We start from the raw sequence: 27907 nt of genomic DNA on the forward strand, positions 1-27907 counted from the left end.
CTACAAGACTACCCACAAGATGATGGAGGTATTATGACCCTGTAACTAGTAAACAGTTCAGTTTGTTAGCCCAGCCAATATTAGTAATGCATACACGTGCCACTAGGTGATGAGTGTGGGCTGGGAGTATTTTGATGTCTATGATACTAGTATACAACTAAAATTATAGTCAGTGTTTGTGGCAGTTCAACAATATAATGTGTAGTTATCTAAAAATGGCCATGGTCAGTGTAGACAAACTTGAATGTGGTCACATGTCAACAGGAAGTGTATTTAATGGACCATACTTTGGGAAAGATTGTAATAACAAGTTAGTGTGACTTGACTCTTGGTCCCCATTAGTTCATGGTAGGGTAAACTGTTACAAATCATTTTTGTCTGTGTGACATTAATAATGGCAATGATTGTGTAGCCACCATGTATATTAACAAGTATAATAATGACTAAGTAAATATTGTACATAATTATACAACACTTGAAAGGTTTCCACTAGTACTGCAGCTAAGTGACTGTTCTATTAGAGTAGTTGATATTTACCAGACTGCTTAGAGTATGATTTTCATTCAGAATAGTATCAATATTATGTGACCAAATCTGCAAGAACCCCACATGTTAGTGGATTTACAAATTACATTTTTCTTTACCTAAAGGAATGGTCAACTGAAATTTCAGCTTTGGAAGCCAAGAAATTTTGAAGTTAACAGTGCTATAAAGTGGTAACGACAGAAAAATCTATTTTTGTATAGTAAACCTCATTACTATATACCATATATGGTACAAAATTTTGGTAGGAGACTTAGATAATTTTTTATTGTTTCACATGCAGCATCAGTAATGTACTATCCCTCAGTTAACTAGTTTATAGACTACTCATAAGTCACAAATCCCATAAAGGCTGTTTTCGTATAGTAATTATGTACATGAAAGAAAATGATTCATTCAATTCTCAAATACACAGAAATACATTTGTCCAATCAGTACATTAGTGACCACACCCACCTCTACAGGAGAGTAGGATCTGGTGATATTGGTCAGTATTGGACACTGATGTGTTTAAAATACATTAAGCCAATTAGAATGTCTTAGGATTACATCATCTACATGTGGTAATGGAGAACTAATAAATTGACAGGTGATCCAAAAATCCTAACCATTATCACCAGACCCTATACCCTAGTGTGGAGGTGTGGTGTGGGTGTGAGTAGTCCGTGGGTAAATAGGAGAACATGTTGTAACACCTCCTGAATTAAACACATTTAAATGACACATCCAAATAGGGTAGTTCACATACCTTATTAAGGTGAATTGACTGATTTAATCACTTGACAACCACAACAAATCCCTCATGTAGATGTCACTACACTGGGTGGATCACATGATCTGGACACTGGTGATTTATAAAGTTCACACATTGTCACGTTAACACATTTTGATTACTTTATTCTGTACACACAGTACAATCTGATTGGCTAAAAGTCCTCAATGACATCATTTCAGATGATCTTCATTGTACACATCTACTTTCTCCACCTGTATAGAAAAGACACTTGTATGGCAGCTTTTCATCACCAACACTTACTGGTAACTTCCTGGTAACAGTGCTTAGTAACGACACAAAACAACCACACCATCACCCCTCACACACTAATATGTACCAATCAACCTCTCTAGTTAGAATATTATCATATTGTGTAAACAATCAGTAACCATGGTAATAATAGATTACATCATACAAACACACAAAATAACAATTTAACTGATAACTTGTAGTCTCTTGTTGTATCCCTCCACAACATAAACACTACCAGTAGAATAGTTTATTGCTATACCATTAATACCACTAAATTCTCCTTGTTGAGATCCCTTCTTTCCAAACTGTTCTATTAACTGATGGGTGGGGCTCCATACTCTAATTTTATTGTTATCACCACCACAACCAGCTATGATGTGACCATCAGGGCTAACAGTAATGGCCACTGGTCTATCACATGTAATCCTACTAATAAAAGTGCCAGTATGACTGAAGAGACTAATATGATTACCATGATCACTAACTAACACTCTATTGTCAGTATCAATTGCTATACTAACAGGCCACCGAAATTGTCCAGGGTTGGACCCATAGTTTCCAAATGTAAATGCAAATTTATCATCTTGTTGGAATACCTGGACCCTGTGATTCCCCCTATCTACAACATACAACATTTTATTACTACTGAAGACTAGTCCCATAGGACCACTAAACTGGCCATTGTTGTTCTCTCCATTGTTACCAATTATTGATAAGAGTTCTCCTTGTAGGGAATACTTCTTCACTTGATGACTACTAAAGTCGCTAATGGCTATGATGTCATCCTTACTGACTGCTACACCACTAGGATTAACCAATCTGTTGTCACCACTTCCTTGTCCAATCACTGCTAATAAGGCAAAGTTACAGTCCAGCACAATTACACGCTTGTTAGTATAATCAGCAATGATGACTTCATTATTAACTCCTATAGCAACATCAAGGAGTTTACCAAACTTGTTCCCCCCATAATGAGTCATAACTTGGCAGTGTCCTTCTCTCATCTTGCTGTAGTCTCTCAGTACAACTGATATCCTACAGTAACATGACAGGATCACATGATCTACTGTACATTAATAATACTGGTGACATCACTTCCTGTATGTACAGGAAATGAGATAACATTATAGTGGAAAGTTTGAGTGATAATCACTTGTATGTTTTGTATGTATGACACATTGTATGGGAAAATAATACATGTATAGCTAATGTATAGTAGTGTGACTGTATAGACTGACTGTGTAGTAGTGTTAATATGTATAGTCATTGTGTAACATTAGTATACACTAACTGAATAAGTATAATACAATCACACCTCACATGTTATCCACAAAACACTCTAATAGAACACACACTATTCCTTACTTGTGAGGACTGCCTGGGATGTGTTGTCCATCAACTGCAATTGATACCATGTGATTCCCAAAAGTCCTGGGAGTGAAGGATGCTGTATAGTTTCTACCACTAACATCCTTGACTGGTCCCACTACTATGGCTTTTCCAGTTTTGGTGGTCATGGACACTTCTACTTCAGTACTCTTGTCATCAACAATGTCACCACTGACATCTCTAAGTGTTACCATTAGTGACGTCTCTTTGTTCATTACTGTCATTGCTGTACGGAAGGTCACTTCACACTTGCTGGGGTCCAGAGGTAGAAATCCTCCCAACTTGGTCACCTCCTTACAAAGACGTTCCATTTCTTCATACTCAACTTCTCTTTGTTCCTTCATTACTGGTTCCAGTCTTGATCTCCTCTTCATTATCATCAGGTGATCTTGTCGTCGCTCCAGTATCTTCCTCCTCCTAACCAGTTCAGTGGTAGTCACTTTGTTCTCTCTTGTCTTCTTCAATAGCTCCAGACAATTCTGTAGTTGTGTCCATAGCAACAACAACCTCTCCAGCTGTAGCTAATATTAACACAAGAACAACAATAACTGGAGACACATCTTTACCACTACCAATCCCAGGAAGAACTACTTTGTAGCATAATATTACTGATGTTAGCATTGTTGGTTTAGCTTTGACTATCAATTTCAAGCCAGTTTCAAGCCTTTAAGTCAGTAAAACAGATGATGTGTTTGCTTTTAATTTTCTCTAATAAAGAATGCTAAATGGTAGGTGGGAGGGGCTCATCTAGTACACAAAACCATGTGATATGGTTTGGTTCAAAAATGAATCGATTTGATTGGTTGAAATCTTGTGTAAGTGATTTTGCTGGTATTTGTTGTCACACAATATCTATTAGAACTACTGTATCATGTTACTGAGACAATGACACTTTTGTGTGGCACATTAAAGAAAATGCCAGTAGCGTTGTTGAAAGCCACAAAGTCTACCTAAAGTCTCAGGACCATAGCTATCTCTTCACTCCCTATCCTGCTAATGGCTGCTATACTCCTCTACACTGCATGTGTTCAATCATAAATATGTCTGAGGGTTGACATATCAGATAGACCACTCATGTCCATGTTACAACTACACAATAATACCTTTAGTGTGTTCTCCCTCCTGTCTGCTCCTTTGGTAATATCTGCTATGACCTGTTCTTCTTGTTCATCAATGACTTTTCTAAGAGCATTAAACACCTCCCTTGTCCTCTCCATGTTGTGTTCCTTTCTGCCCCTAACACATTGTCTCATTTCCTTCACAACAGACACTGCTCGTTTCGTCTCTTCCAGTAAACCCATCATGTGATCCACAGCCTCTCCCAGTCTCCTGGTTTCTTCATCAGTCACACTTGTAATGCTAGTGCGCTGGTGTGTTGAGTGACCATGGGAGACACAATCTCTACATAACTCAGTTCCACATTGTCTGCAGAACACGTCAAGTTTTCTTCGTGGATGATCAGGACAATATTCAGAAAGGAGCATGGTGGCGGGATACTTCAAAAGAGCGACGCACTCTTCGCTACAGTTAATAGCATCTTGAAGTTGGTCTGGATTATCGAAATGTTCCATCAACACTTGGCACTTCGACACGGAAGGAAGGAGAGCAGAAGCCATCTTAACCAAAACGCACGGCACACCCTTTGAATAAACAGCTACTAGGCGCGCTTAAAAAATTTTGAAGCTAAAGGAGTCCGTACGTCTGCAGGTCATCTTATGGTCGCAGCAGCTGTTATTGGTCACCAGGTTGTGTTTAACTCGGTGTTTAATGGAGTCCTGATAATGGAATGACAGTTTGTGTGTAAGTTTTTAATGTGCATCTGTGCTCACTACGATACTGTATGCTGTATGCAGCAGGGGCGTAGCCAGGATTTTTTTTGAAGGGGGTTCAGATGTAAAGTGGAATGTCTTAAGGGAAATGCCTGGGTGCTTCCCCTAGACCATGAATGAACGAAAATGATGCATACACAAAATGTGCCCTTAGGCAGTAACATTAAAAGGTGCTGTTTGTGCATCTAACTACTAACCAGCTAAAACCTACACACTGCTGTTTATAGTCTTCACTTCCGGACAGATTACTGACAGCCAACTTCAATTTCTAGCACACGGAAGCCCTCCACACTCGAGTCACAATACTTTTTTCCAGCTATACATTATTGGCCCTCCTGTTGATGGTCAACTTCGAACTTGTACTCCAATATGTTCGATACATCATGTGCCCACAACATGTAACAAATAAACAAACCATTCATCAGGTATTATACATCGGCAACAATTCACAGTTTGTGCTAACCCGACACATGTATAACACGACGACCATTCAAGTTTAGCAGCTGCTACCTTGTAATATGTCTCCACCAACCATTGAACAGTCCTTCGCCGTTTCACTCGTGCCATTTCAACCATGCATCACGTGCGCAATTGATCACGTGATGCAATAGATATGATTGGCAATGGTTCAGCATTAATGTGGTACATGACCCTCAAGAGTAATACAGAGGAGTGCCAGTAGGCAAGTAGCTACTGGAGAGCTTCAGGCCTGTAAGATTTGGTGTGATTTTTAATTTTTAAAATTTCTGCCTCTGAAAGGGGGGTTTGTCTAAACCATCCGAACCCTTGCCTATGCCCTTGTGCAGGCCTGACTGTATGCGAGACTGAATGGTATTTATTTATTAATCTCGGCAAGTATCAATGTGATTATAACGCACAGGTGTGATTATGATAATTATCTATGCACAAGTATGATTGTGTTTGTTTGGTATGTTTAAACCTTGTCCTTTGTACAATCCTGACAGGCTAGTCTGCTACAGCATACCAACCTAAGTAAGGCCCCTATTTGGTGATTATTAGTTTCTCATCCAGCCTTTCTAATTATTATGATGCGGGCGGGAGGGTATTACCATTATGCCATTATTTTATAATATTGACACACTGATGTACAGACCTTGTCTTTATTTCTTACTACAAACAGTTCCTTCAGCAGTTGATTCTATTTTTCGTGATTGCCAACTGTTTTTCGACAGTCAACTGAAGCCTGCTTTGATGAAGTAGATAGAACACGACTGCAACTGGCACTGCAGCAATTTGCTAAGGAAAACAACAGTTCTCCTGGCGATATATAGCGTATTGTAGCGTTCATCAACAAAAAATTACAATGGTTTGGTATCACATGTTCTTCTAAGCATGCACAGAGTGAATAATGGCTTACTATGCGGTAGCTTAGGGTGGTGGATGAGAAACTAATAATCACCAAATAGGGGCCTAATAGTTTGGCAGCATCCACCCCTTTGCATTATAGAGGAAGGATCTGGTGACCATAATACATGGTACTTTTGCTACTATAGTCAATTTCAGGTTGCTTGCGAATGCAATTAAACAATTCGCACACATCATGTTTGAACATGATTGTGCAGTGTTTAATGTATAGAGCTTTTTCATCTCCTTGACAACTGTTTTTGTTGGCCATATTGTTGAACAACTTTGTACGCAGCGGGCCTATTGACAAGTTGAAATTAGCCAATCTGCGTAAACCGCTAAAAATTAACAGTCAAAGTTTGTGGTGTAATGCTAGTACGCTGGTGTGTTGAGTGACCATGGGAGACACAATCTCTACATAACTCAGTTCCACATTGTCTGCAGAACACGTCAAGTTTTCTTCATGGATGATCAGGACAATATTCAGAAAGGTGTGTGGCGGCGGGATACTTCAACAAAACGGCGCACTCTTCGCTACAGTTAATAGCATCTTGAAGTTGGTCTGGATTATCAAAATGTTCCATCAACACTTGACATTTTGCCAGCCTATTGACAAGTTGAAATTAGCCAATCTGCGTAAACCGCTAAAAATTAACAGTCAAAGTTTGTGGTGTAATGCTAGTACGCTGGTGTGTTGAGTGACCATGGGAGACACAATCTCTACATAACTCAGTTCCACATTGTCTGCAGAACACGTCAAGTTTTCTTCATGGATGATCAGGACAATATTCAGAAAGGTGTGTGGCGGCGGGATACTTCAACAAAACGGTGCACTCTTCGCTACAGTTAATAGCATCTTGAAGTTGGTCTGGATTATCAAAATGTTCCATCAACACTTGACATTTTGCCAAAGAAGACACGGGAGCAGAAGCCATTTTGACCAAACGCATGGCACACCCTTTGAATAAGCAGTTACTAGCTATAGGCGTGCTTAAAAAAATTGAAGTTAAAGAATTAAGTCTGTACTCTAGGTTGTGTTTAATGGGTTCCTGATAACGGAATGACAGTTTGTGTGTAAGTTTTTAATGTGTATCTGTGCTCATTGCGAAACTGTATGGTTTTATTTGTGTGTGCTGTGCAAAAAAATTTTTTAAAAAACCTCGAAAAAACACTTAGTGATGGGGAGAAAATGCCCCTGGGTATGCCTCTAGTATTTATTAATTTATTTGTGTGTGCTGTACAAAAATCTCAATGTGATTATAATGCACAGGTGTGATTATGATAATTATCTACGCACAGGTATGATTGTATTTGTTTGTTTGTTTGTTTGTTTGCTTACGGTACGCTTAAACCTTGTCCTTTGCACAACCCTGACCTTAGACACCACCATATAGTGTAGTCTGTTACAGCCTACCAACCTATGGTAACATCCACCCCTTTGCATTGGAAGGGTCTGGTGATCATAGTATATGGTACTCCTGGTGCTACTATAGTCATTTTCAGGTTGCTTGTGAATGCAATCAAACAATTTGCACACGTCATTTTTAAACCAGCTGCACGCCCACAGCCGGCCTTCGGCCGGCTGTGGGCGTGCGCCTGGTTAACTGAAATTGTTTTCGTAAAAGTGTGTGTGTACCTATCTATGTTTATCCGTACGCACCCACGTGAGCAAAATCGTTTAATAACGGTAAAAGCAGCTTTTACGTAAGAAGTAAAAGTGAAATGAAGTCTGTATTAAACTTCTGCACAGGTGAACTTTGCTCTGAGGTGGTTTCTTTTCGGCAGACTGAAATACGGGTGTGGTGACTTTCCTCAGACTACCTTCCCCTTGAGGTTAGCAACTGAAAAACAATGGTGCAGGCCTCGTACACTACCAGGAATAGCCTATTGCTTCGAGTTGAAAGGGGGCATATCCCTTATGTACGCGAACGAAAATGAAGAGCAGCTTTGAGGCTTTGTCGAGAGAATTTGTGGGAAGAAACACGTTAGTCACACTATAAAACAGTTTAGAAGATAGTTTTGTGCGTAATGTGTTGGTAAAAGCGGTTTGTTTAGCAAACGCTTCCTTAGCAGTGCATAGCAACGTAATTGAACGAATTACGAATATTTCATGAATTATGAAATACGTGAATTAGCTAATAATATTATTGCACAATCCAAAACTACCCAATTGTAAAGTAGTAGTACATAGTTGGTTAATTCATAGTAGTATATACTGTCTATAGTTAATTCCAGATGAGTTAGCTAGCTGCATGGCGCCTGGTTTTTAGAAGTAGCACAACATCAACTTGTTTAACATGATCATGTGAATACTTATGTGCAGTGTTTTAATGTATTGAATAACTACTGTACCTCAATATGTCCCTGGCATTGTCTAGTGATCTTTGAAAGTGAATAATGTAGTTGCGCTAGTGAAAGGAGCTTCTTACATGTTCAAGTAAACATGTGTGCGATTTGTTCAATTGCATTTGTAAGCAACCTGAAAGTGACTGTACCACTATAGTGGTAGAGCCAATCGAATCACAGTATCCCGAGCATGTGAAGTAAACCATGTAGTTGTGCCATTAATAACACAATATCCATGACAACCAAATTGGAAAGCAGCTGATACTCTCCAAGTGAGACTCTGAGATGCACACGTAGTAAAGACTTATGTTGAGAATTGTTGTGGCACAGCTAGCTACAATGTAACTTGTATTAGTCCACTTGTATTTTCCATATCTGTAGGTATGGGGAAGTGTGAAGTTTTTATGCTTTCTTTGCCAAGTTACAACAACTTAAAGAAGTAATATGTGTGACTGGATCAGCAAAAACCCAACAAAATTGTGCACGCCTAGTATAAACCATTCAATACAATTGGTGTAGTACTTGCATATTATTAAAAAAAATCTGTAAATTTTATAAATGTCTTTTTCTTGACAAAGGAAAGGACTAGCCATAATGCAGTAGACCCAAGGGCATGCAAGTTATGAGCATTTGTTTATGTCATGTCAAAGTGTTTGTACGAGATTGATATTTGTTCACAAATTCCGCCTTTGTATGCAGTGAAGAAAGTTGATGAAAGGAAAACATACCCAGTAATTGACTCCTCTACTCATGATGAACACGATGATGTAAATATCAACTCCGTATGTTATATTTGTTTTAGTAAGCACCTGTAATTTATTTTTCCTATTAGAGCCTTATTTCCTATACTTGCTGAACAAATCCATCTTTCTGTTGTTACTATTTTGTAGTGCTGTAACTCTGAAACTTTTATTGGAATATGAGGTTAAAACTTTGCGTGAGGGTACACTTGGCTAAGTAGATTATAAAGATTTAATAAACAGAAATTCAAAAAATGCACAGTTGTGGTGGGTGTCGCAGCTCCAGTTACATATTATTAATATGTTGCTTGCAATTTTTAACCACTTTTGTATTCTAGTCACACAAGTACCATATACTATGGTCACCAGACCCTTACTCTATGTGAAGGGGTGGACTACCTAGGAAACAGATAAACCTTGAGACTTGGTCTTGGTGTGTAGAACTGTATCTGTACATTATTGTAGGCAGAGATGACAGGTGGAATAGCTGTCATGTTCAGACACTGGACAAAACACATATAATACACATGCTCATCTTCATATAGATATCAATATAGTATTGAAAACATGTTTTGCAGTGATAAGCTGCACATGAAACCTATAGTAACTGTGTAGAAGTCTTTCGAAGTTATTTCTCCAGCTAAAGATATCCTTATTTGAACACAATACTGCTATGCTGTAACAGTTGCTCCTCAGTTGTTCTCTATTACTGCAGAATTTAATACTTGACTTGGAAGATTATCGATTTAAAACACCGGACACCCTCAACATCAAGCTGGAAGCAAATAAAATTCTAACTAAGTCATCAAGTACATGTGTACTACTTATCATTTGTATTGGCCACAAAGCTAGGGACCTGCCCATCAGGGGCGGATCCAGGAGCTGGCAAGGGGTGGGGCACAAACAAGTTGAGATTCACATCATTAAAAGAGGGAATCAACTACTAGCTGTAATCTGTTGTAGTTGATATACACGTAGCAGCAAATAATCACCTCTCAGCAGTGTTTCACTGTTGTATTGTGCCATTTAGGCCATTGCAGAAGGTTGTGAAGTCTTTAAAATGTTATAAAAGCTAAGACACCTGTCATACGATAATTATTTCTAGAGGCGTTTAATACGCACGAAGGTGCTGGGTGACAGTTTTATTTCAGGTCAAATGTGTAGTAAAGAGAGGTAATATGTCTGCCTTTTAAGCTAAAATGTATTCATTTCTTGAGTGATAAACTGATATCAGCCTAACTGGCATTATCAAAGTAATAGCTATATAGCTAGCTAGTCTTCTTAAAAGGAAAGGCAGAGGGGGGTTGGGGGGCATTTGCCCCAAATGCCCCATCCTGGATCCGTCATTGCTGCCAATTATGATGGCAGCGTAATAGGTACCTGTCTACCTTAAAGCATTGAGCATAATGCTAACATAAAGGCAAAATACTTATAAATTCTTGCTTGTCTAAATCACAGAGAAAGATTGATATACTCTAATAGAACAGTCAGCAAATCTCAAGCAGCTGACTGTTCTATTAAAGTATATCGATATTTTCTCTGAAATGCATTTTGACAAGCAAAGATTTATAGTCTCTACTTTTATTTACCCATTGTTGTTACTTGAAAAATCTGTAAACTGCTTAAAGTCAGTATATAACATGTCAAATGGGTATGACTACAGGTAGCTAGTATTCTTGATCATTAACTCTAGAGAGTACTTGAATACTATGATCATTTCAGCCCGATTTTTAGGAACCGAGGCATAAAATTAATGTTGAGCATATGGCCGTGCAAAGTTATTTATAGGTTTCTAGTCCTACCAATTCCCCCGGTCCCTGTTTCCATTTGTATAATGAACTGCACTTGTGTATATGTACTTATTCAGGAGCTGGTCTCTGACGTGTAACCAATATAGCTGTACACTTACAAGTCAATGTATAAAGTTAGTGTATCTTTATAAGAAAAGAGTGTTTACAAGACATGAAAACCTTTCAACAGATATAAAATATAAATTATTGTATGGTGATTTTGCAATTCATTCCAGGTATGTTACAGGGCAAATTTTGGAAACTATTAGACTGCTCAGAAATTACCAAAAGTGGTAATTTCTGGCAACCAGAAGTTACCAATTTTAGCTACTTTTGAGCTGCTCAAAAGTACAATTTTGGCAGGTTTATAGTTGTCCATAATTGCCATTTTTGGCAATTTTGTGCAACTGCAAAGTTGCCAAAATTGGATAGTTGTCCATAATTGCCATTTTTGTGTAACTGCAAAGTTGCCAAAATTGGAAGCTTCCAAAGTTGGTAAATTCAATGATTTAAAGTTACCAAATCTGGCAACAAACACGCTGTCACTTTTATACAGGACAGTTAACAAATTAATTGTGGGATTTAGTTTGCCAAAAGTGGCGAATTTTTGGATTGTTTCTGGGTGTGTTACAGATCAAATTTTACCAAAATGGCAATTTCTGGTAACCAAAAAAGGCAATTTCTGGGTATGTTACAGATCAAATTTTACCAAAAATCGCAATTTCTGGTAACCAAAAATGGCAATTTCTGGGTATGTTACAGAACAAATTTTACCGAAAGTAGCAACCAGAAGTTACCAATTTTGGCTACTTTTGAGCTGCTCAAAAGTGAAAATAAGCCGACTTTGGCAGGTTTATAGCTAGTTGGAATATTTGGCAATTTTGTGTAACTTCAAAGTTGCAGAATTTGGAAGTTTCCAAAGTTGGTAGCTAAATTCAATGATTTAAAGCTACCAAATCTGGCAACAAACATACTGTCACTTTTATACAGGACAATTAACCAATTAATTGTGGGATTTAGTTTGCCAAAAGTCGCAAATTTTGAATTATTTCAGAATTGTCCAAAACCACAAGTTGTGATAAACAAAATTTACCACTTTTGGTGACATTCTACGTACATAGTTGCCACTTTTAAGCTATGCAATAGTTTTCCAAAACAGAAATTCTACTATACGTAGCTAACTTTTCAACCGCAGTTATCTGAGTTTAACCAAGGTCACCAATACTGAGATTATTCCATAATTCCCCAAAATTGGCATTGCCTTTGTTGCTTTAAGCAGAAGCTAATGGTCCTCAAAAACCACCTAATCTGGGACTTGGTGTAATTCTTTATAATAACATATGCAATCTTGTAAATGAATTGATTTGAAAGCAAATTTGGGGGGGGGGGGGGGGGATTAAAGCACTTAAAAGCAGTTTCTACAGTACACAGCTATAAGAAATTTGAAGGTTAATGTTCTCCATATCGTGCCCGCTTCTTAATAACCCTTTTACATCTACGTTTGGCCAATGGTGTAAATTCTTTTAATCTTTCGTCATCACGTTCATCCTCTTCATTAGTCTCTTCTTCATTATTTGATGATATAGGAGATATAGTGGCCTCTATTTGTTGTCTTATCTCCCACTCTTCCTCAGCTTCTTCCTCACCATGACTTTGCATCTCTACCGATTTCCTATTGGAGCTACTAACTGCATCTGAACTTGTAGCATTCTTCAACTCTGAAATGGAAGCTCCTTCTCCTTCAAACTTCCTGTAAATTTCTTTCAGCACTATTCTTAGGCATTCTGACCATTCACCTACAATACAACAGAACTATCAAACAATTATACAATAAATAATACTGACCTTTGTATTGTGTTGGAACCTCTCTAGGATGATTAAAAGGCACTGTATTAGGCCACCACTCAGGCTGGTCTCCTTTCCAATCAACACCAAAATCTTTTCCAATTCCTACAATGACTGAGCTAAGTGTCCTTCCATTCATTTCATCAATTGGTTGAGGCAAAGCAGGAAGAATCAGCTTTGGAGATGAAACATCCTCTTGAGACTCCTCTTGAGGCTGATGTTTTAGAACTTCAAGAAATTGAAGTTTGCTATCTTTTACAATGGAAGCCATTCGTTTGTCTCCAGCAACGCAAAGACCTCCAGTCCAAGGTGTAGCATAAGCAAACAAGCTTGGTATTCCATACGTCTCAAGGTCTCCAATCTTCTTAGTAATAACATCAATTCTCCTTTTAGAGTCCCTCGAAATCATCTTGTTTTTAGAAGCCATTCTTTTCCGCCAATAGTTGCCAAATGCCATAGGTTGTGTGATAGTGTAAATTTATAGCTGAAAACGGCTGATCCTTGCAAAACAGCAAGTTTAAACAGGTTAGACCAGTCTTTAAGCAAAATAAATTATGCTACAAAAGTCTTTATTGACTTTAAGGAATTATGCACCTTTTTACTATAATTACTTCAAAGCAGTTTTCCTCACATGACATACACTTTCAAGTTTTACAATCCAATCAACACTTCTGAGTAGCATTATACTTAATCTCTATGAATCACAAATCTGCACATTTGAAGGGCCATGAAGATAGGAAGGAGTTTCCAGGTCAAGAAAACTTCAGGAGTCAAAACTTCAGGAGTCAAATCTTTACCAAATCCAAAGCTTCAGTCATCTACATTAGTTTATCAAGAAAAGGTATGTACTTACATAACTGGCAAGTATTATATTACGTAGTTTGATTCCCATAGGTCTGTGCACTGCCTAAAGATATAGTTTACTACCAAGCTGTACTTCAATCAGAAAGGTTTATACCCCTGAGCAAGCAATGGTATGCCATAGCAGATTGCTTTGAAAATGGACAGCTCAAGTCAGAGTACTGTTTGATAAAGAAACTGAAGTTTCATTCCATGTCAAAGACCTCGTTTTTATTTACCTGCTCATGTCAAGAATCAAAAGTACAAAGCGATGGGTTGATGTGCACCTCTCCAATAATCACGGAAAACTACAGCGCATTTTGCTTAAAGGAGGAGTCACAATACTGCATTCATCGTTCGACTATTTGTAAGCTTCAGAGCCATCAGGGAGGTTCAGAACAAGCTAATGATGAAGAAGATAGTGGTGTTAAGGAAGCTCAGCAAATAGTAGTATTGAGCATAAGTCCACTGTGTGTTGCCGTTGTTTCAGGTACGCACACTTTATAGTTTATACTGACATTTGCTCATTGTTTACATACACATACTGTGTTCTGACCCACTAAAGCTTTACATCAAAGAAACAAAGTGTGCAATAACTAAGTTATGCCAGGGATATAACTACCAGTTATTGCACTGAGAAACATTAGAAGTGCATGTGTTGATGATAATTACTATTAAATAAGAAGTGCTCAGATGAGGATAGCATTTTTTAGTTATTACCTATTTGGGTTTTTTGACTGCAAACTAGCAAAGCATTTAAAATCACCTATACATATGTAGCTGATCTGCTTTGCTGGTTACTAAACACAATAATTGTAACTTGAAAAGCAAGACTAATCACTATTATTATTGATGAACAAAGGTGGTGGGTTAGAATCCAGTTATATCATATGCAAGCACTCATATGATATCAATGTTATTTACACTCAACCTCGGCTTTTGCCCTCTGTATTGTGTAATAGCATTGATGTCACATCTCATGCTTGTGATATAAATATATAACTTTTTATATGATAGAAGATGAACAGAGTGCAGGCCTGATAATGAAACACAAAAGAAACAGTTCAACCTACAAATGTATTGTATGTACCGACCCACAGTGCGATCATCTCAAGGTGAGCAGTGTAGTGGAAATTCAAATAATATTATACCGTAGAAGTGGAAATATAAAATTTGGTGTTTGGCCTTGTTTTAGCTGTTGGCGTCATTTTAATTTGTCGATCTCTAGAAAGCAGTGCTTTGGTATAAAGACCTTGTTGAATTGATGCGGCTTGGCATTATTTTAATTTGGCAATTTGGTCGGAAATTGCCAAACTGCCAAATTAAAGTCACTGCCAAATTTTCTGAGTAAACGGTATTGCATCAATTGAAGGATATTGCAAATCACACACAGTGTACTATATGGTTGTAAATTGTTTTGATAAAATTTTATTACCTTGCAGATGTTCGAAGAATGGAGAGAAAGATCTGAGTTCACACCTGATGAGGACACTGATGATGGCAAGGTAGATGAAGTACCCACTGCAGTGTCATGGAAGAAAATACCTTATCCACTCTCAAAAGTGCTACAGAGTCGTGTAGCTGAGCATGAAGGAGGAAATTGGATGTTCCCAATGCATTTGATTCCACCCTTCATTTCAGGTACAATTAATTGTCTACAGAGCATAGCAATCAGCATATGTGTATCAGTAACTTACATTGAATGCTATTTTAGATGAACATTGTAAACATGGAAATTCATGGAATCAAAATGATCCTATTGCAAATAATTGGATTGCTGGTACAGGTGTTGTGATTTATAAGCAAAACCTTGCTATGCATGACAAGACAAGGAAAGTGTACTACAGGCCAACTGTCGGGGATTGTTCATGTCGATACAACTTTGATGGGCAAGATTGCTTACTTTTTAATTTAGATAACAAGAGGTTATTTTACTATGGAATGCTGTTTAATTATTTGCACCTCATGATTGAAGGAAGAAACCCACTGATAGCTTACCAAAGGTACGTTGCATCTGTAATCCTTCTATGACTGCACTTTGAGAAATATTATACTTTTGTAAACTATATACTTTTACTATTTACCTACGTACCTTTAATTTATTACGTAGATGTCTTCAAAGAACATATACATGCTTTGGAGAGGATGCCACACCTTCAATACATTTTTTGAGAAAAGCATGGTATGCTTTTAGTAGGCTTTTAGATATACCAATTGATGAGTCCTTTGCGTGTGAAAACTGTGGACCCTGTCCTGACATAATAGTATGCGATGGAACAATGATTGGCATGCGGAAAGATCTTATGCTACCTATAAAAAATTGTGATTTGGATGAAAGTAAATTAGCACCTATTAAAGGAAGTTCACATGTTGATAGAGTTTTTATCAAGACCAAAAAAGCTCGAGATTTACTACTGCAATATTCTTGTTTCAAAAGAGATAGAAAGCCAATTGTTTGTCCTCAAAAGCTTACTGACGTAGAATTTAAGCAGCTCACTGAAATACTACATTCTGATGGTTTTATAGCACTCGAAAAACTGTTACTCAAAATTGAAGATGAACACCAAGAAAAGTTAGCACCTGTGCTATACAGAAGGTTTTTTTCTGAAATTGCAAGAAATGCACCAGCGTGTGGAATGGTACAAATCGCAGGATGTAAAGAGGCATGTGATACGCTGAAGAAAGTTGCTAATAGATCAATAGATGTATTTATGCCACAAAACAGCTACTATTGGAATTTGCTGTCAAAAAAGGCTCCTGTTATTTCATCTTTCTTGTCGCTCTGCCATCAACATATTTCTTCTGAAATTCCTCAAGAGGTTTTTGATTTGCTGGGTCATATATCTGTGACTATACAAGCTCCATTTAAAGTCTCAAAAGCTGACAAGTTCTATTATCCTGAGCCAAGCAGGACAAATAGTTTAAGCTATTTTCCAAGTTTACCACAGTTACATGGAAACGCTGTATACCAGATTGACAAATCCAGAATAGCAGCTGGCAGTGATGTTTGTAATAAAACAAGTTCTAAGCATCCAACGCTTACTCCTGGAATTTTTACCATATACTGTCCCCACGCAATATGCTATGGTTTTGAAGTCCTAAAAGAATGTGAATCACCGCGGCATCCATTCCAGATATTCAAGACGCGCTTTTTGAAGCCTCCTAAAATTATTGTTTATGACAATGCCTGTGGTCTTCATCAGTATTGCCTGAACAGAGAGCCAGTCTTTTTTCAAAACACTTCTTTTTATGTTGACAGGTTTCATTGGAGAGGGCACGTAGGATGTCCATCTGGCTACTGTCTGGATCAGTACAATACATTGGATACAAAGAGCTTGAATTCACAAGTGAATGAGCAAGCAAATGCTGGTATGCAGCGAATCAAGGGGCAACTTGCATATATGAAGCATTCCAACTTTGTTTTCCATCTAAAGCTGTTTCTTTCAATAAAAAACAGTGACAGTAAGCGGAAACTTTCCTTGAAAAAAAGTTGCTGATGTTTCTTTTACAAATTGCTTGGACACCATCTTACACAATCATATACTAGTAGAGTAACAAGTCGCTAACTATTTATCACTTTGCTAATTAACTTTGATTACGTATGTAGAAGTTCAATACTAAATTCAACACTATGACACCTCATAATCACTTGAAATATGTTACACAGGGTTATTTTGAAAAAAATGATGATGTACAGTATATATTACTGTACATATTTGCGTGCGCAGCAGTTTAATATAATTATTGATGCACACCATCTTATACGTATAATAGTAGTAGCTATACTGTAGCTATTTATAAATTTGTAGATTTTAACTTTGCTCTCTAAGATGACAGATCTTTAATAGTAGCCACCCTAGAGTGGTTCCACAATTGGTTTTAAAACTATAAAATTGTTTTTAGAATTGAGTAGCAGAAAGAGTTCATATTATGAACTCTTGATAGCAGTCAAGTTTGATTATTCACTAATTCAGTAAGTACGTAATTAGTTGCTGAATTAGTGATTAAGGTATAAAACGCCTCAGCATTTAACAAAGAAAACACAGTACAGCGAACTTGCAAAATGCGTGCAATTATATGGCCAGCTTAAAATTGCCAAAAGTGGCACAAATTTTGACTATCTCAAAGCTTGCCAAAAATGGCAATTTTGAAATAACAAATAACTACCGGTTTTGGAAACCAAATTCCACAATCGATTAGTTTATCGTCAGTTATAAAAGCACGATTACAAGTATTGCCAGATTTGGTAGCTTTGGAGTGCCATTCATTGTGGCTGCTCAAAGCTAAACAGAAGTTGCCAATTTTGGAAACTGTGATGACTTAACCTGAGTTTCCATTTTTAGCAGCTTTTGAACTGTTCGGAAAATTGCCAAATTTGGCAATTTTCTAGTGACCCTTTGAGCAGTTCAAAAGTAGCCAAAATTGGTAACTTCTGGTTGCCAGAAATTGCCACTTTTGGCAATTTCTTGGCAGGCTGAATGTTGCCACTTTCGGCTTGTTACATACCTCATTCATTCAGCAAAAAAAATGACCAGGAAGGGAACCAGAAACATACCATTAACTTTTTGTGGCCTAATTTTCAGGAAAATTATATTTTTTTGAACACTGCTCAAAGTGTAATAGGTAAAACAAAAAGCACAATCAGCAGGTCCTTACACAAAGCCTGGCAGCAAGCAGGTGGTCATTTGTGGCACACATGCCAGGGTTGACTAGCTTCTACTATCAGAGTTCTGACCACATAAACTCAACTTCAGATACTGTACAATCTGGGGGGGAGGGGGATGGCATGCATGTGAATGCTAAGGCCACTTCAACTAAATCTTTTGTTTGTCGGGCCTGACCGACCCTATATTTTCAGCATAAAATATAATCACGTGATCACCTTGCAAAGAGTGATAACACCACCAAGGAGTTGCAGATTTACCTTTAAGCTCTCTAAAAGTAAGTAACACCAAATATCTCACCATATAGCTGCCTTCTCACAAGTAATACAGCAACCATAATGTAGCTTAGCCACCATTTGAAATATATTCCAAATTAAATAAGAAATCATAATTTTGGGGTAAAGTACAGGAAGGAATTTTACACATGTAGGAATATGGTTCCTACATGTGTAGAGCTTTATTGAGAATCTTTGCACAATTTTGTAGGAAATATTCCCACACTGTTGAATTTTGTAAGAAAGATTCCTACACATTGAGCAAAGTGTAAGATATTTTATTGCGGTGTAGGAATAATTTCTACAAGTGTAGGAATAATTCCTACAAGTATAGGAATAATTCTTACAAGTGTAGGAATTGTTCCTACAAATGTAGGAATAATTCCTACGGAATTATTCCTAAAATGTCCTACACATTGTGCCATGTGTATCTTTCTTACAAAATTCAGTGGTGTCGAAATATTCCCTACAAAATTTCTTAATATAGCCCTACACGTGTAGGAACCATGCTTCCTACACAAGGGCAAATTTTGGTACATCACATAACAGTTGTTGTGTTTTTGAGAAAAACTTGCCACAACTTAAAATTTTGGCTTCTTATTTAGTTTGGAACATGTTTTGATTTGCAAAGTCACTCTTCAGCTAGCAAAATTATATATTTTTTATTTTAATTTTACTAACCTTTATTTGGCTGAATTTTGCCCAAGAAACATAAGATTTAGTTGAAATGGCCTAATCAAATAATGTAAAGTACCAAAGCGCCAGATTGCTAGCAAAAAGTATTTTATAGAAATGTACTTCTGGTTTCTGGTACGGCCTCACAGTGATATATCAGTCATGAATGATTGTATATGGTCATTAAAAGTTTGTTGTAACCCTTCATGGGAAGTCTGTGACTGTCATTCTTCATCATTACTGGACTGAAATGTTTACTTATTTTCAAATAATTAATTTCATACTGTGTAATTGAAGTTGTTTAAAATTTTAGTATGGACCACATTACTATCTGGTTTGTACTTACATTATTATGAACATGGTACCACATGTTTGGATGGCAATAATCATTTTATGTAACACTCATTTTATTTTATACAGCTGACAATACCAGACACTTATACAGTAGTTGACATGACAAAGGTGAGTAATACAAGTATACTAAAATGTGGAGTAGTTTTGTTTATTTTATTGTGAAAGTCTGGACCTGACAAAACTGACTACGTGTACACAAGCATAGTAAGAACTCATGTTCAGTGTATTATAATAACTTCCCAATTGGTACAGCTAAGTCCATGAAACTTACACAGCTAGTAGAGCTGTTTATGGACGTCATGGACACATCCACAGTACATATTGTACACTCTGTTTGAGCTATAATTGTAGTGTTTAGTAGAAGCTGATATCAGGCATGTTAGTGAGATGGGAAATTAGTCCATAACTTTATGTTACAGATAAGGTAATAGACAAAGTGATTTACAAGCCAGAAGTGCACAAGACTGCTTGATAGCCACCACATTAAATTGATTATGTAGGTTACTGCTTAGGCAGATAAAATCAGCCGTAGAAAGCAGAACATCATAAGTACATGTAATTTAGCAAAGCAAAAATGAACAAGTTATTGTCACTTTGTGTACCTGTAATTGTGTAATTCTATTGTGGTTTTGTGCTCACATGACCAGTTTAAATGTATCACTTGTACATCCCTAAAACTGGTCAGTATTAAGTGAGTGTCTTTTGTTATGTAAGCTCCAGCAACGTGACCCAATGGTATACATCTTGAACGTTAGTAATTACTTGACCAAAAGTTAACCACTACTAATGTTTATACATGTTCTTGTATTTCACTAACAGAAACACAACAACAACAACTATGTGGAGTTGGCAGGTTTTGATGACAAGACACTTACAGTCATGTTAGTACCAGTACCAGAAGTGACTTATTCACATGTGAAGATTGACTTGAGGTAAGTACAGTAGTACAGTGTATACTGTAGACTTCTAAATATGGCGACTTAATTGGCTTTCAGTAAATTTGCAGAGATGCTTAAATTCAATTTTGTGTGATTAGTTAAAACAAGAGTTTATATATATCTCTTGCTACTTTATATTATGAACTCTTGGTTGAAATGATAATAACAAGTACACAAAAAATTTCGAATTTTGAACTAGAGTAGGGACCATAGCACATCGATAAAAAGTACTGAAACGAGTTGGAGTAGTCCATGATATTAAAACAATACGAAGTGTTATATCCCAACTGTGCATTTCAGTTATGGTATCTTGAGCACAGTAGGGATATAACACACGGTACAACTAATTCTAAATTTTATCAACTATTTATCAGTTGAGAGGAGGCAGGACATGTTGTCACAATAATTGCATGACGTTTTCATACTGTACATTTTTAGCATAGGGTATAGTGCTAGTAAACTTTGAAGTTTAGCGCTGGATTTATTGTCAGGAATGGTAATACACTAGTGTAGAAATCGTTTCGTGTGCATGATGAGCTTCATTGAGCTCCAGCAATTTTACGATGAACTTTACAGTAGAGCATTATTTAGAATATAATCTGATCTTATTTTCAGGTACCTGTGTTATTGTTCCATGTGTTCTTAGTCACTAGTAGTAAATGCAATCGACTTCGGTGTCTACAATGATGCAAGTAGCTAGTATATTAGTTTTCATCATGCAGTTATCATTAAAATTCAATTACATTACGCAAAAATCATTTGCGTTATGACATCATGTTATTTTGTTCAGTTTTTATAGTCAGTTACGCTAGTTGATGTCACTACTGCAGTACTTGCTAGAAGCAATTAATTCTGTTCATACCATCCTCTGTCTTCCTTCTTAATGCTTTTAAGTGATCATGTAACTTGAGATGATTGGCTACTGTGCTGCCTAATAAAATGAAACTGCAGAACAAAAGTGTAACAAAAAAACCCTATAATAATAATAATAATAATATTATCATAAGGTAATATGCGATGTAGTTGTATAAGCTGTGGTTGAGGATGGTATGTTAATGGAATGAAGTAAGAAACCCTATACTCTCTGAAGTGGTAGTTATGTAGAAGTAAGTACATATAAGGTCATAGAATGCAGTGTTTATATAGGACCTACTGTATGTAGTTGTGTATATCACTTATTGGTGTATATTGTACTTTACGTGGGAGGATCAAAGCGATGCCACATATCGTATTGTCCATACAGTACTAATCAACTGCATAAGTATACTGTATGAGTCATACAGTACAGTTATGCACTTAATTGGGCAAATACAGCACACTTGGGCAAATACAGTACAGTTATGTGGAGAATTTATTTAAGTAAACAACACACTGTAAATCGTTGAAACCAGCCATACTAATCCTATGAGTTCGTTCTACAGCTAGGAATAGATTGTATAAACACTTACTGATCGTCTGATCACGAAGATTTTTAAACATGACTCCACTAAGACAGCATGATTGATCACGTGCGTGACATTGTAAATCGCTAAAACTAGCCAAACGAATACTATTAGTTCGTTCTACAACTAGAAATAGATTAGTTCAACACTTACTGATATCCTAATCACCGAAAATCGCAATGGTTTGAGTACTAGAGAAAATCGGTCCAAGCCAGATGACCAGGAAGTACAATAGCTATAACAGTTAAAGCACCACGTATGCTTGTGTGTATGAAAAATACAGCACTCGGGGGTGCCTTGAGGTAAATACAGCACTTGGCTTCGAGTCTTGCTGTATTAGCCTCTTGACACGTCCCCTCGTGCTGTATTTTCCATACACACGTGCGACGGTGCTTTAGCTAAATATAATATAGTGTAAGGAACTTGTTAAGTGTGGGAGATTTTAAAGATTGGACATTTGCGTAATTGAGGCACTATGTTAAGATCACATGATCATGAACTGCATAAGTTTAATTTTGATCATCAGGACACTATTGGCTGGCTTTAATTACGCAGCTCTACTTTCTAAATATTGTTTATACCTTGGGAGGGTGTGCTTGTAAAGCAGAACCTTTGTTCTTTAAAGTTCATGGCTATACAGTGTTAAGCTTATTGGTGTGTAGAGATTGTGTACTATTCAAGTCACTGGACCATATGTAACAGTTAGAGACCTACCATGAGGATCTTTGTGATTTTACAAATCCAAGGTGAAGCCAAGGTATTTTTCTGAGTGGGCAGCCTCTAACTGACTTAGATAATGGTGTGGGACTAGTAGATAGATTGATTGTGGGTTGAGTACAACGTCATCATCTTGCACAAAATGTGAACCCACAATCATTTTCCACATTGCCATTATCACTGATCTGCTCTGCGTCCTGCTATTCAACACATTGTTGATCAAAACAACTGGCTGTCTTATACGTATGTGATTTGGTGGTTAGTACATTGTGTATCATTGCTCAATTACCTTCATTCAACCCAGAGAAGGTAGGACACGAGCTTTACCTTGATTCATTGAATAATCTACGTATTATTATCATATGAGTTTCAATAATCACAGTACAAAACCAGCCAACTGTATGATGGTTAGAACTGTATGATGTATGCATTTGTTTTAGTAGAGCGGCTAGCAACAAATTTTGATGAAATCATTCAGTTTGTGGTAAAAGTACCAAATTTTATGTGGAAATCAAGTAAAGTATACTAAATCATTTGAGATATGGTGCCACATCAAAATCATTGCCTTAGGGCATGTTTTGAAACTTTTAAACTAGGTTATAAACCCATTTCTAGCTACTCAGGAAACCATACAAGTGCATCCAAAATCTTTTGTTTTTGCTTAAATAGCATGAATGTACCTCAAATTTACAGGTGTCATCAAAAAATCTTTCAAAATGTGGTAAAATAACCTGTTTTAAACACTTCAAATGAACCAATATTTCAGTGTTAAAAGTACAGGTATGACCCAATAGAAATAATGTATTGCACATCTATGGCTGCATATACCATGACTCTCTGTGCTTCTTAACATGACAAGCTAATGACCTGATGGACACCTCCCTTGATCAGCTGTTGGATATGGCCATCCCTTGCTTGTCTATTCAGATGCAAAGTTTCAGTATATTTACAATTGAGCCAGCTCAGAGAACTTTTATGGCTTCCCCTCTGTTGATTTTACATTTCAGATTCATTGAGCTTTATTAGATTAGTTATTTTAATGGCACCGTAAATAGTAAACTCAGCAAATGTTGTACCAAGTTTGGTGCTTTTATCACAAAGTGAACAATTTTTTCACTTAGCCGCTCTACTATTTGGCTATAAAATCATTTTATGTGTTACTTTCTTTATGATGTAGCTGACAATACCAGACACTAGTTGACATAACAAAGGTGTAGGTTTTGATGACAGTCATGTCTATACCAGTACCAGAAGTGACTTATTCAGATGTTGACTTGAGGTAGGTATAGTAGTATAGTAGATGTGCATGGCTACCTCAAGTCAATGTCATGTGACAGAATTACAGAGTAACTCTACATACATATAATGCTACAGGACATGTTGAGACCATGCATATTGCATGTGTTAATAAGGTCCTTTTAAGCATATGAAAGAACTGCATTTAAGTTGCTGAATCATATGTAATGTGTAACCTACTGAGCAAAAAAATATTTGTATAATTCTGTTTTGAAGAAAAAAAAACTCATCGAACTACATTTGTATAATTTTCCGCACATTTTAATTGCTTTAATAAACAGTGGAAGAATGTTTGAATTGATAAATTTTATAAAACAATGGATTTGCCTATTCATGGATAGTACGGATGTCTTGTTTCTTTTCTGTGTCATAAAGTAGTCAGGTGTGCAAGATTAGGTTGACAATCTAGTAACCCTTCTTTGAACAGCTTCTACTGCTCTGATATCTTTAAGAAGATGAGGTTGCCAAACAACACATGCATAGTCTAAATGCAGTCTTAGGAAAGATGTGTACAACAAATGTAAAGTGTGTGGAGAGAGCGCATGAAATGTACGTTAAATAATTCCAACCATTTTAGATGCTTTACGAATTGCATTTGATATGATGGGAAAATTTTGTCAATGTAACACCCAAATCAGACTCTTCAGTACACTGTTGAATTTTAGAAATGTCAACATCTGTAGATAATGAGTCATGTGTTTACATTTGTCAATGTTCACAGATGAATGCCAAGTTATAAACCAGTTCATAAAATTATCCAAATCAGTCTGCAGCAAAGTCCAGTCAGATAGTGAAGAAATGCAATGATATAGTTTGGTGTCATCAGCAAATTCCCACAGGTTAGATGTAATAACATCAGGCAAGTAATTCATATAAACTATAAGGAGTATAGGGCCCAAGACACTGCCCTGAGGAACACCACTGATAACAGTAGACCAAGAAGAAGCTGATCCTCTGACACAAATCCTTTGTCTACGATTACTTAAGAAATTTGAATCCAATTAAGAATGTCTCCATTTACTCCATAATTTTCAAGTTCGCAAATCAGTAGTTAGTGGGGGACTTTATCAAAGGCTTTCTGGAGATCTAGGTACATGCAAAATATCAATATCTTTACCAGCATCAAAACAGTCAGTCCAATGGTTTACCACTCTCAGTAGTTGCAGTTCACAAGATCTTCCAGAACAAAATCCATATTGTACATCAGATAAGAACGAATATGATTCTAGGTGTTCCATTAGGTGAGTTTTTATGATGGCTTCAAGCATTTTACTTATCACAGATGTTAAACTCACCGGGCAGTATTTGCTGGGTTTGGTCCTGCAGCCCTGCTTGAATATTGGTGTAACATTGGCATCTTTCCATGAGTTGGGTAGAGTGGATTCTTCAAGTGATTTATTAAAAAGCAGTGTCAAGCTTAAGGGTAAAACTAGACTATTACAAACACCAAACAAAACATAAGGGTGACAATTGTCAGGACCAGCTGACTTTTTTGTTTTCAATCTATATAGTTGAGAATATACTTCTTCAGGTGTTACAATGAGTTTATCAAAAACCGTAAGAGACGATCTGAAATTAATTGTGGGCATAGACTCTGAATTTTCCATAGTAAACACCGTACAAAAATAGTCACTAAGAATTATAGCTACTTCATTGTCATTTTTAGTAGTTGTACCATCGCCTGTCTCTAGCACACCAATACCAGGCTTTGTCTTAGCTGTTTGGTTTACATATGACAGGGATTACACAAGTGCTGAAGGTCTGCAGGACACCTGACCACACAACCTGTTTAATCTATAAAGGCACATAAAACTTTTGGGGAATGCATTGTGATATTTACACAATACATACGTACAAGGTGGGCTTAGGAAAGATTAAATACTGTGACATCTGTAACCCTTAAAGGCACATAAGCCTCTATACGCTGGCTGTAAACAATGCACTACAACTTACATCCTATGGTTAAGCGATTTACATCATTCTACTTGTGATGTAATAACCTTTAAAATGATATACCAAGGGGTTTATCCTTGTGCTAAAGTATAAAGCCAAAACTCACCTTACAAGTAACTTTTCAGCAAATAAACATGTAAATGCTTTACATGGTTGCTCCTATCCACTTCCAGTACATGTAGGTTCCACATTAAATTTTGAATTGGGCTATATGATGCAACTCACATGATTAAACCCACAATCAAAGTAAAATACATGGTGAGAAGTTTAAATCACAGAAAATGCAAATCACTGTTTGCAGTTAGTTCGTACTCAGTGAGTCTCATATGATACTTAGTGTGATGTATTGGCATACATGATTCACTGCTCTATCAGAGTAGATGATTAGTTTGTTAACTTTTTGCTACGTCCAGTATACACTTTATTAGAGTATCTAAATTTCCCTACTCATGTCAAGCGAACTACACAATAGGTTAAGGGGCGTGGTTACCATATCTTGTTTTCTACAGTAGAAACTGTAGCTGGGAATATGGTTACCATGATCTGATTGTTTAAGGATGTGGTAGTGTGTTCTGAACTTTGATTGTTAAAGGGAGGGTTGCTATGCAATTGTTTTATACAGAAAGTACAACTACAGGTATCTACTCCCTCTTGCAATAGTGTATGTGTTTCAAATACGTACGTAGTTTGGTCTAAACATGCTTCTCTAAGGAAAGTGTTTATAAGGGAAATTAACACCTTGGTATTGTTTCCTTGCATGAAGAGGAAGATGACCAGTATGATTGAAGGCACTGTGAAAGGCAAGGCACAGAGGGCAAACACTCTTTGAAAACCCCAAGTGATCTGAGTTAAGTACTACGGCATAAAATTGTAGCTGTACATTTTACCCCTAGCCTTGTGAGTGTAGTTAGTGAGGCAGGCAAGTAAGTAGACTGACCAATACTGTATATATACAAATTTTCGAGGTATGTAATCTTTGTGGATAAACGAATTTCACTGGTTTTATTTTCGAGGATCACTCGTTTTTCACTGAAGTTATCTATTAGAAAACATAGATCTACCATTAAATTTAGCAGAAAGTTGAGCAACTGCGAAAATTACGTCCATTGAAAATTTTTACATATACGATCATCGTGTTGTGGTGATTTTTAAAATGAAAAATACATTTCTGTAGAATTTGATGCTGAAATTGATGCCAGGTGCACCAAGACTCTTCCTTAACTTGAAGTCTTTTAGGCCTGAAGTGTTGAAATAAATAACAAACACATGTTTTGCTATGTTGGTAGATTCAGCCTTGTCTCTCCCAAATCACCTACCACTATTACAAGTATCCTTTATAACATTGATGTACATACCTTAGCCCTGGTCTTCTATGATTAACCAACCCATCAGTGTAGGTGTATGTTCTATTAAAGTATTTCAATGACACTATGTCATAAAGTGGTCCCATGGAAGAAACCACTGATGTGCTACATGGATACTGGTGTGTTTATTCTACCTATTGATAACACATTAGTGTGACATGTCAGCTTTATTGTCCATACAACACACCACCTTGTGTCTTAATATTGTTGTTGTATACAAGTGTTACATGTATGGATATGTTTGTTTATTTTGTGGTTTTCTTCCTTTACAGTAAAAAAGAAAACTCCTCAGAGTATTAACCACTACCCCATGAACACCACTACAAGTACTACTACTACTATGTGTAATAAACACTTTGTAAAGACTGTAACCACATGTATTAAACTACTTGCTTCGCAAAGCTTCCTTGGTCATCGTTGTATGACAGTGATCAATGTACTATAATTATGAAAAATGTTATTGGCTATAAGTGTACTACATGTATGTGTCACTAATATGGAAAAACAGAATAGAT

General features: G+C 36.8%; 3 protein-coding genes across 6 annotated transcripts; 2 read left to right on the forward strand and 1 right to left on the reverse strand.

Moving 5' to 3' along the window:
- Positions 1-959: 959 nt before the first annotated feature.
- LOC136267023 (E3 ubiquitin-protein ligase TRIM71-like) lies at positions 960-4605 on the reverse strand. The gene is made up of 5 exons (XM_066062080.1): positions 4063-4605; positions 2936-3480; positions 1580-2605; positions 1292-1530; positions 960-1241 (listed from the first exon to the last, which is right to left on the reverse strand). The coding sequence occupies exons 1-3, from the start codon at positions 4573-4575 to the stop codon at positions 1753-1755; spliced, it is 1911 nt and encodes a 636-aa protein (XP_065918152.1). The 5' UTR covers positions 4576-4605; the 3' UTR covers positions 960-1241; positions 1292-1530; positions 1580-1752.
- A 23-nt stretch (positions 4606-4628) lies between these two features.
- Positions 4629-27907, forward strand: LOC136267029 (uncharacterized). 4 transcript variants are annotated; one of them, XM_066062092.1, is made up of 6 exons: positions 4636-4759; positions 7424-7452; positions 8881-9281; positions 19749-19790; positions 20502-20614; positions 27665-27907. In XM_066062092.1, the coding sequence occupies exons 3-6, from the start codon at positions 9141-9143 to the stop codon at positions 27690-27692; spliced, it is 324 nt and encodes a 107-aa protein (XP_065918164.1). In that variant the 5' UTR covers positions 4636-4759; positions 7424-7452; positions 8881-9140; the 3' UTR covers positions 27693-27907. The 4 variants fall into 4 exon arrangements, 1 of the variants encoding a protein (XP_065918164.1); XR_010706460.1 differs by lacking the exons at positions 7424-7452; positions 8881-9281 and adding an exon at positions 23957-24058 and having other exon boundaries at positions 4629-4759; XR_010706462.1 differs by lacking the exons at positions 7424-7452; positions 19749-19790; positions 20502-20614; positions 27665-27907 and having other exon boundaries at positions 9199-9838.
- LOC136266292 (uncharacterized) lies at positions 14174-17399 on the forward strand. Its single transcript, XM_066061306.1, has 5 exons — positions 14174-14204; positions 14732-14829; positions 15157-15355; positions 15429-15717; positions 15825-17399. Exons 2-5 carry the CDS (start codon positions 14758-14760, stop codon positions 17209-17211), a joined length of 1947 nt encoding a protein of 648 aa, XP_065917378.1. The 5' UTR covers positions 14174-14204; positions 14732-14757; the 3' UTR covers positions 17212-17399.

Source organism: Dysidea avara, chromosome 1 (assembly GCF_963678975.1).
Source record: "Dysidea avara chromosome 1, odDysAvar1.4, whole genome shotgun sequence".
NCBI classification, from domain to species: Eukaryota; Metazoa; Porifera; class Demospongiae; order Dictyoceratida; family Dysideidae; genus Dysidea; species Dysidea avara.

Coding starts and splice junctions, on each gene's coding strand:
- LOC136267023 (XM_066062080.1), bottom strand. CDS start 4,575: ATGGCTTCTGCTCTCCTTCCTTCCGTGTCGAAGTGCCAAGTGTTGATG. Junction 3,481..4,062: donor GGAGGGAGAACACACTAAAG/GTATTATTGTGT, acceptor TGTTAATATTAG/CTACAGCTGGAGAGGTTGTT. Junction 2,606..2,935: donor ATCCCAGGCAGTCCTCACAA/GTAAGGAATAGT, acceptor ATGTTACTGTAG/GATATCAGTTGTACTGAGAG.
- LOC136267029 (XM_066062092.1), top strand. CDS start 9,141: ATGTCAAAGTGTTTGTACGAGATTGATATTTGTTCACAAATTCCGCCT. Junction 19,791..20,501: donor CAGTAGTTGACATGACAAAG/GTGAGTAATACA, acceptor TTTCACTAACAG/AAACACAACAACAACAACTA. Junction 20,615..27,664: donor CATGTGAAGATTGACTTGAG/GTAAGTACAGTA, acceptor CTTCCTTTACAG/TAAAAAAGAAAACTCCTCAG.
- LOC136266292 (XM_066061306.1), top strand. CDS start 14,758: ATGAAACACAAAAGAAACAGTTCAACCTACAAATGTATTGTATGTACC. Junction 14,830..15,156: donor CACAGTGCGATCATCTCAAG/GTGAGCAGTGTA, acceptor ATTACCTTGCAG/ATGTTCGAAGAATGGAGAGA. Junction 15,718..15,824: donor CCACTGATAGCTTACCAAAG/GTACGTTGCATC, acceptor TTTATTACGTAG/ATGTCTTCAAAGAACATATA.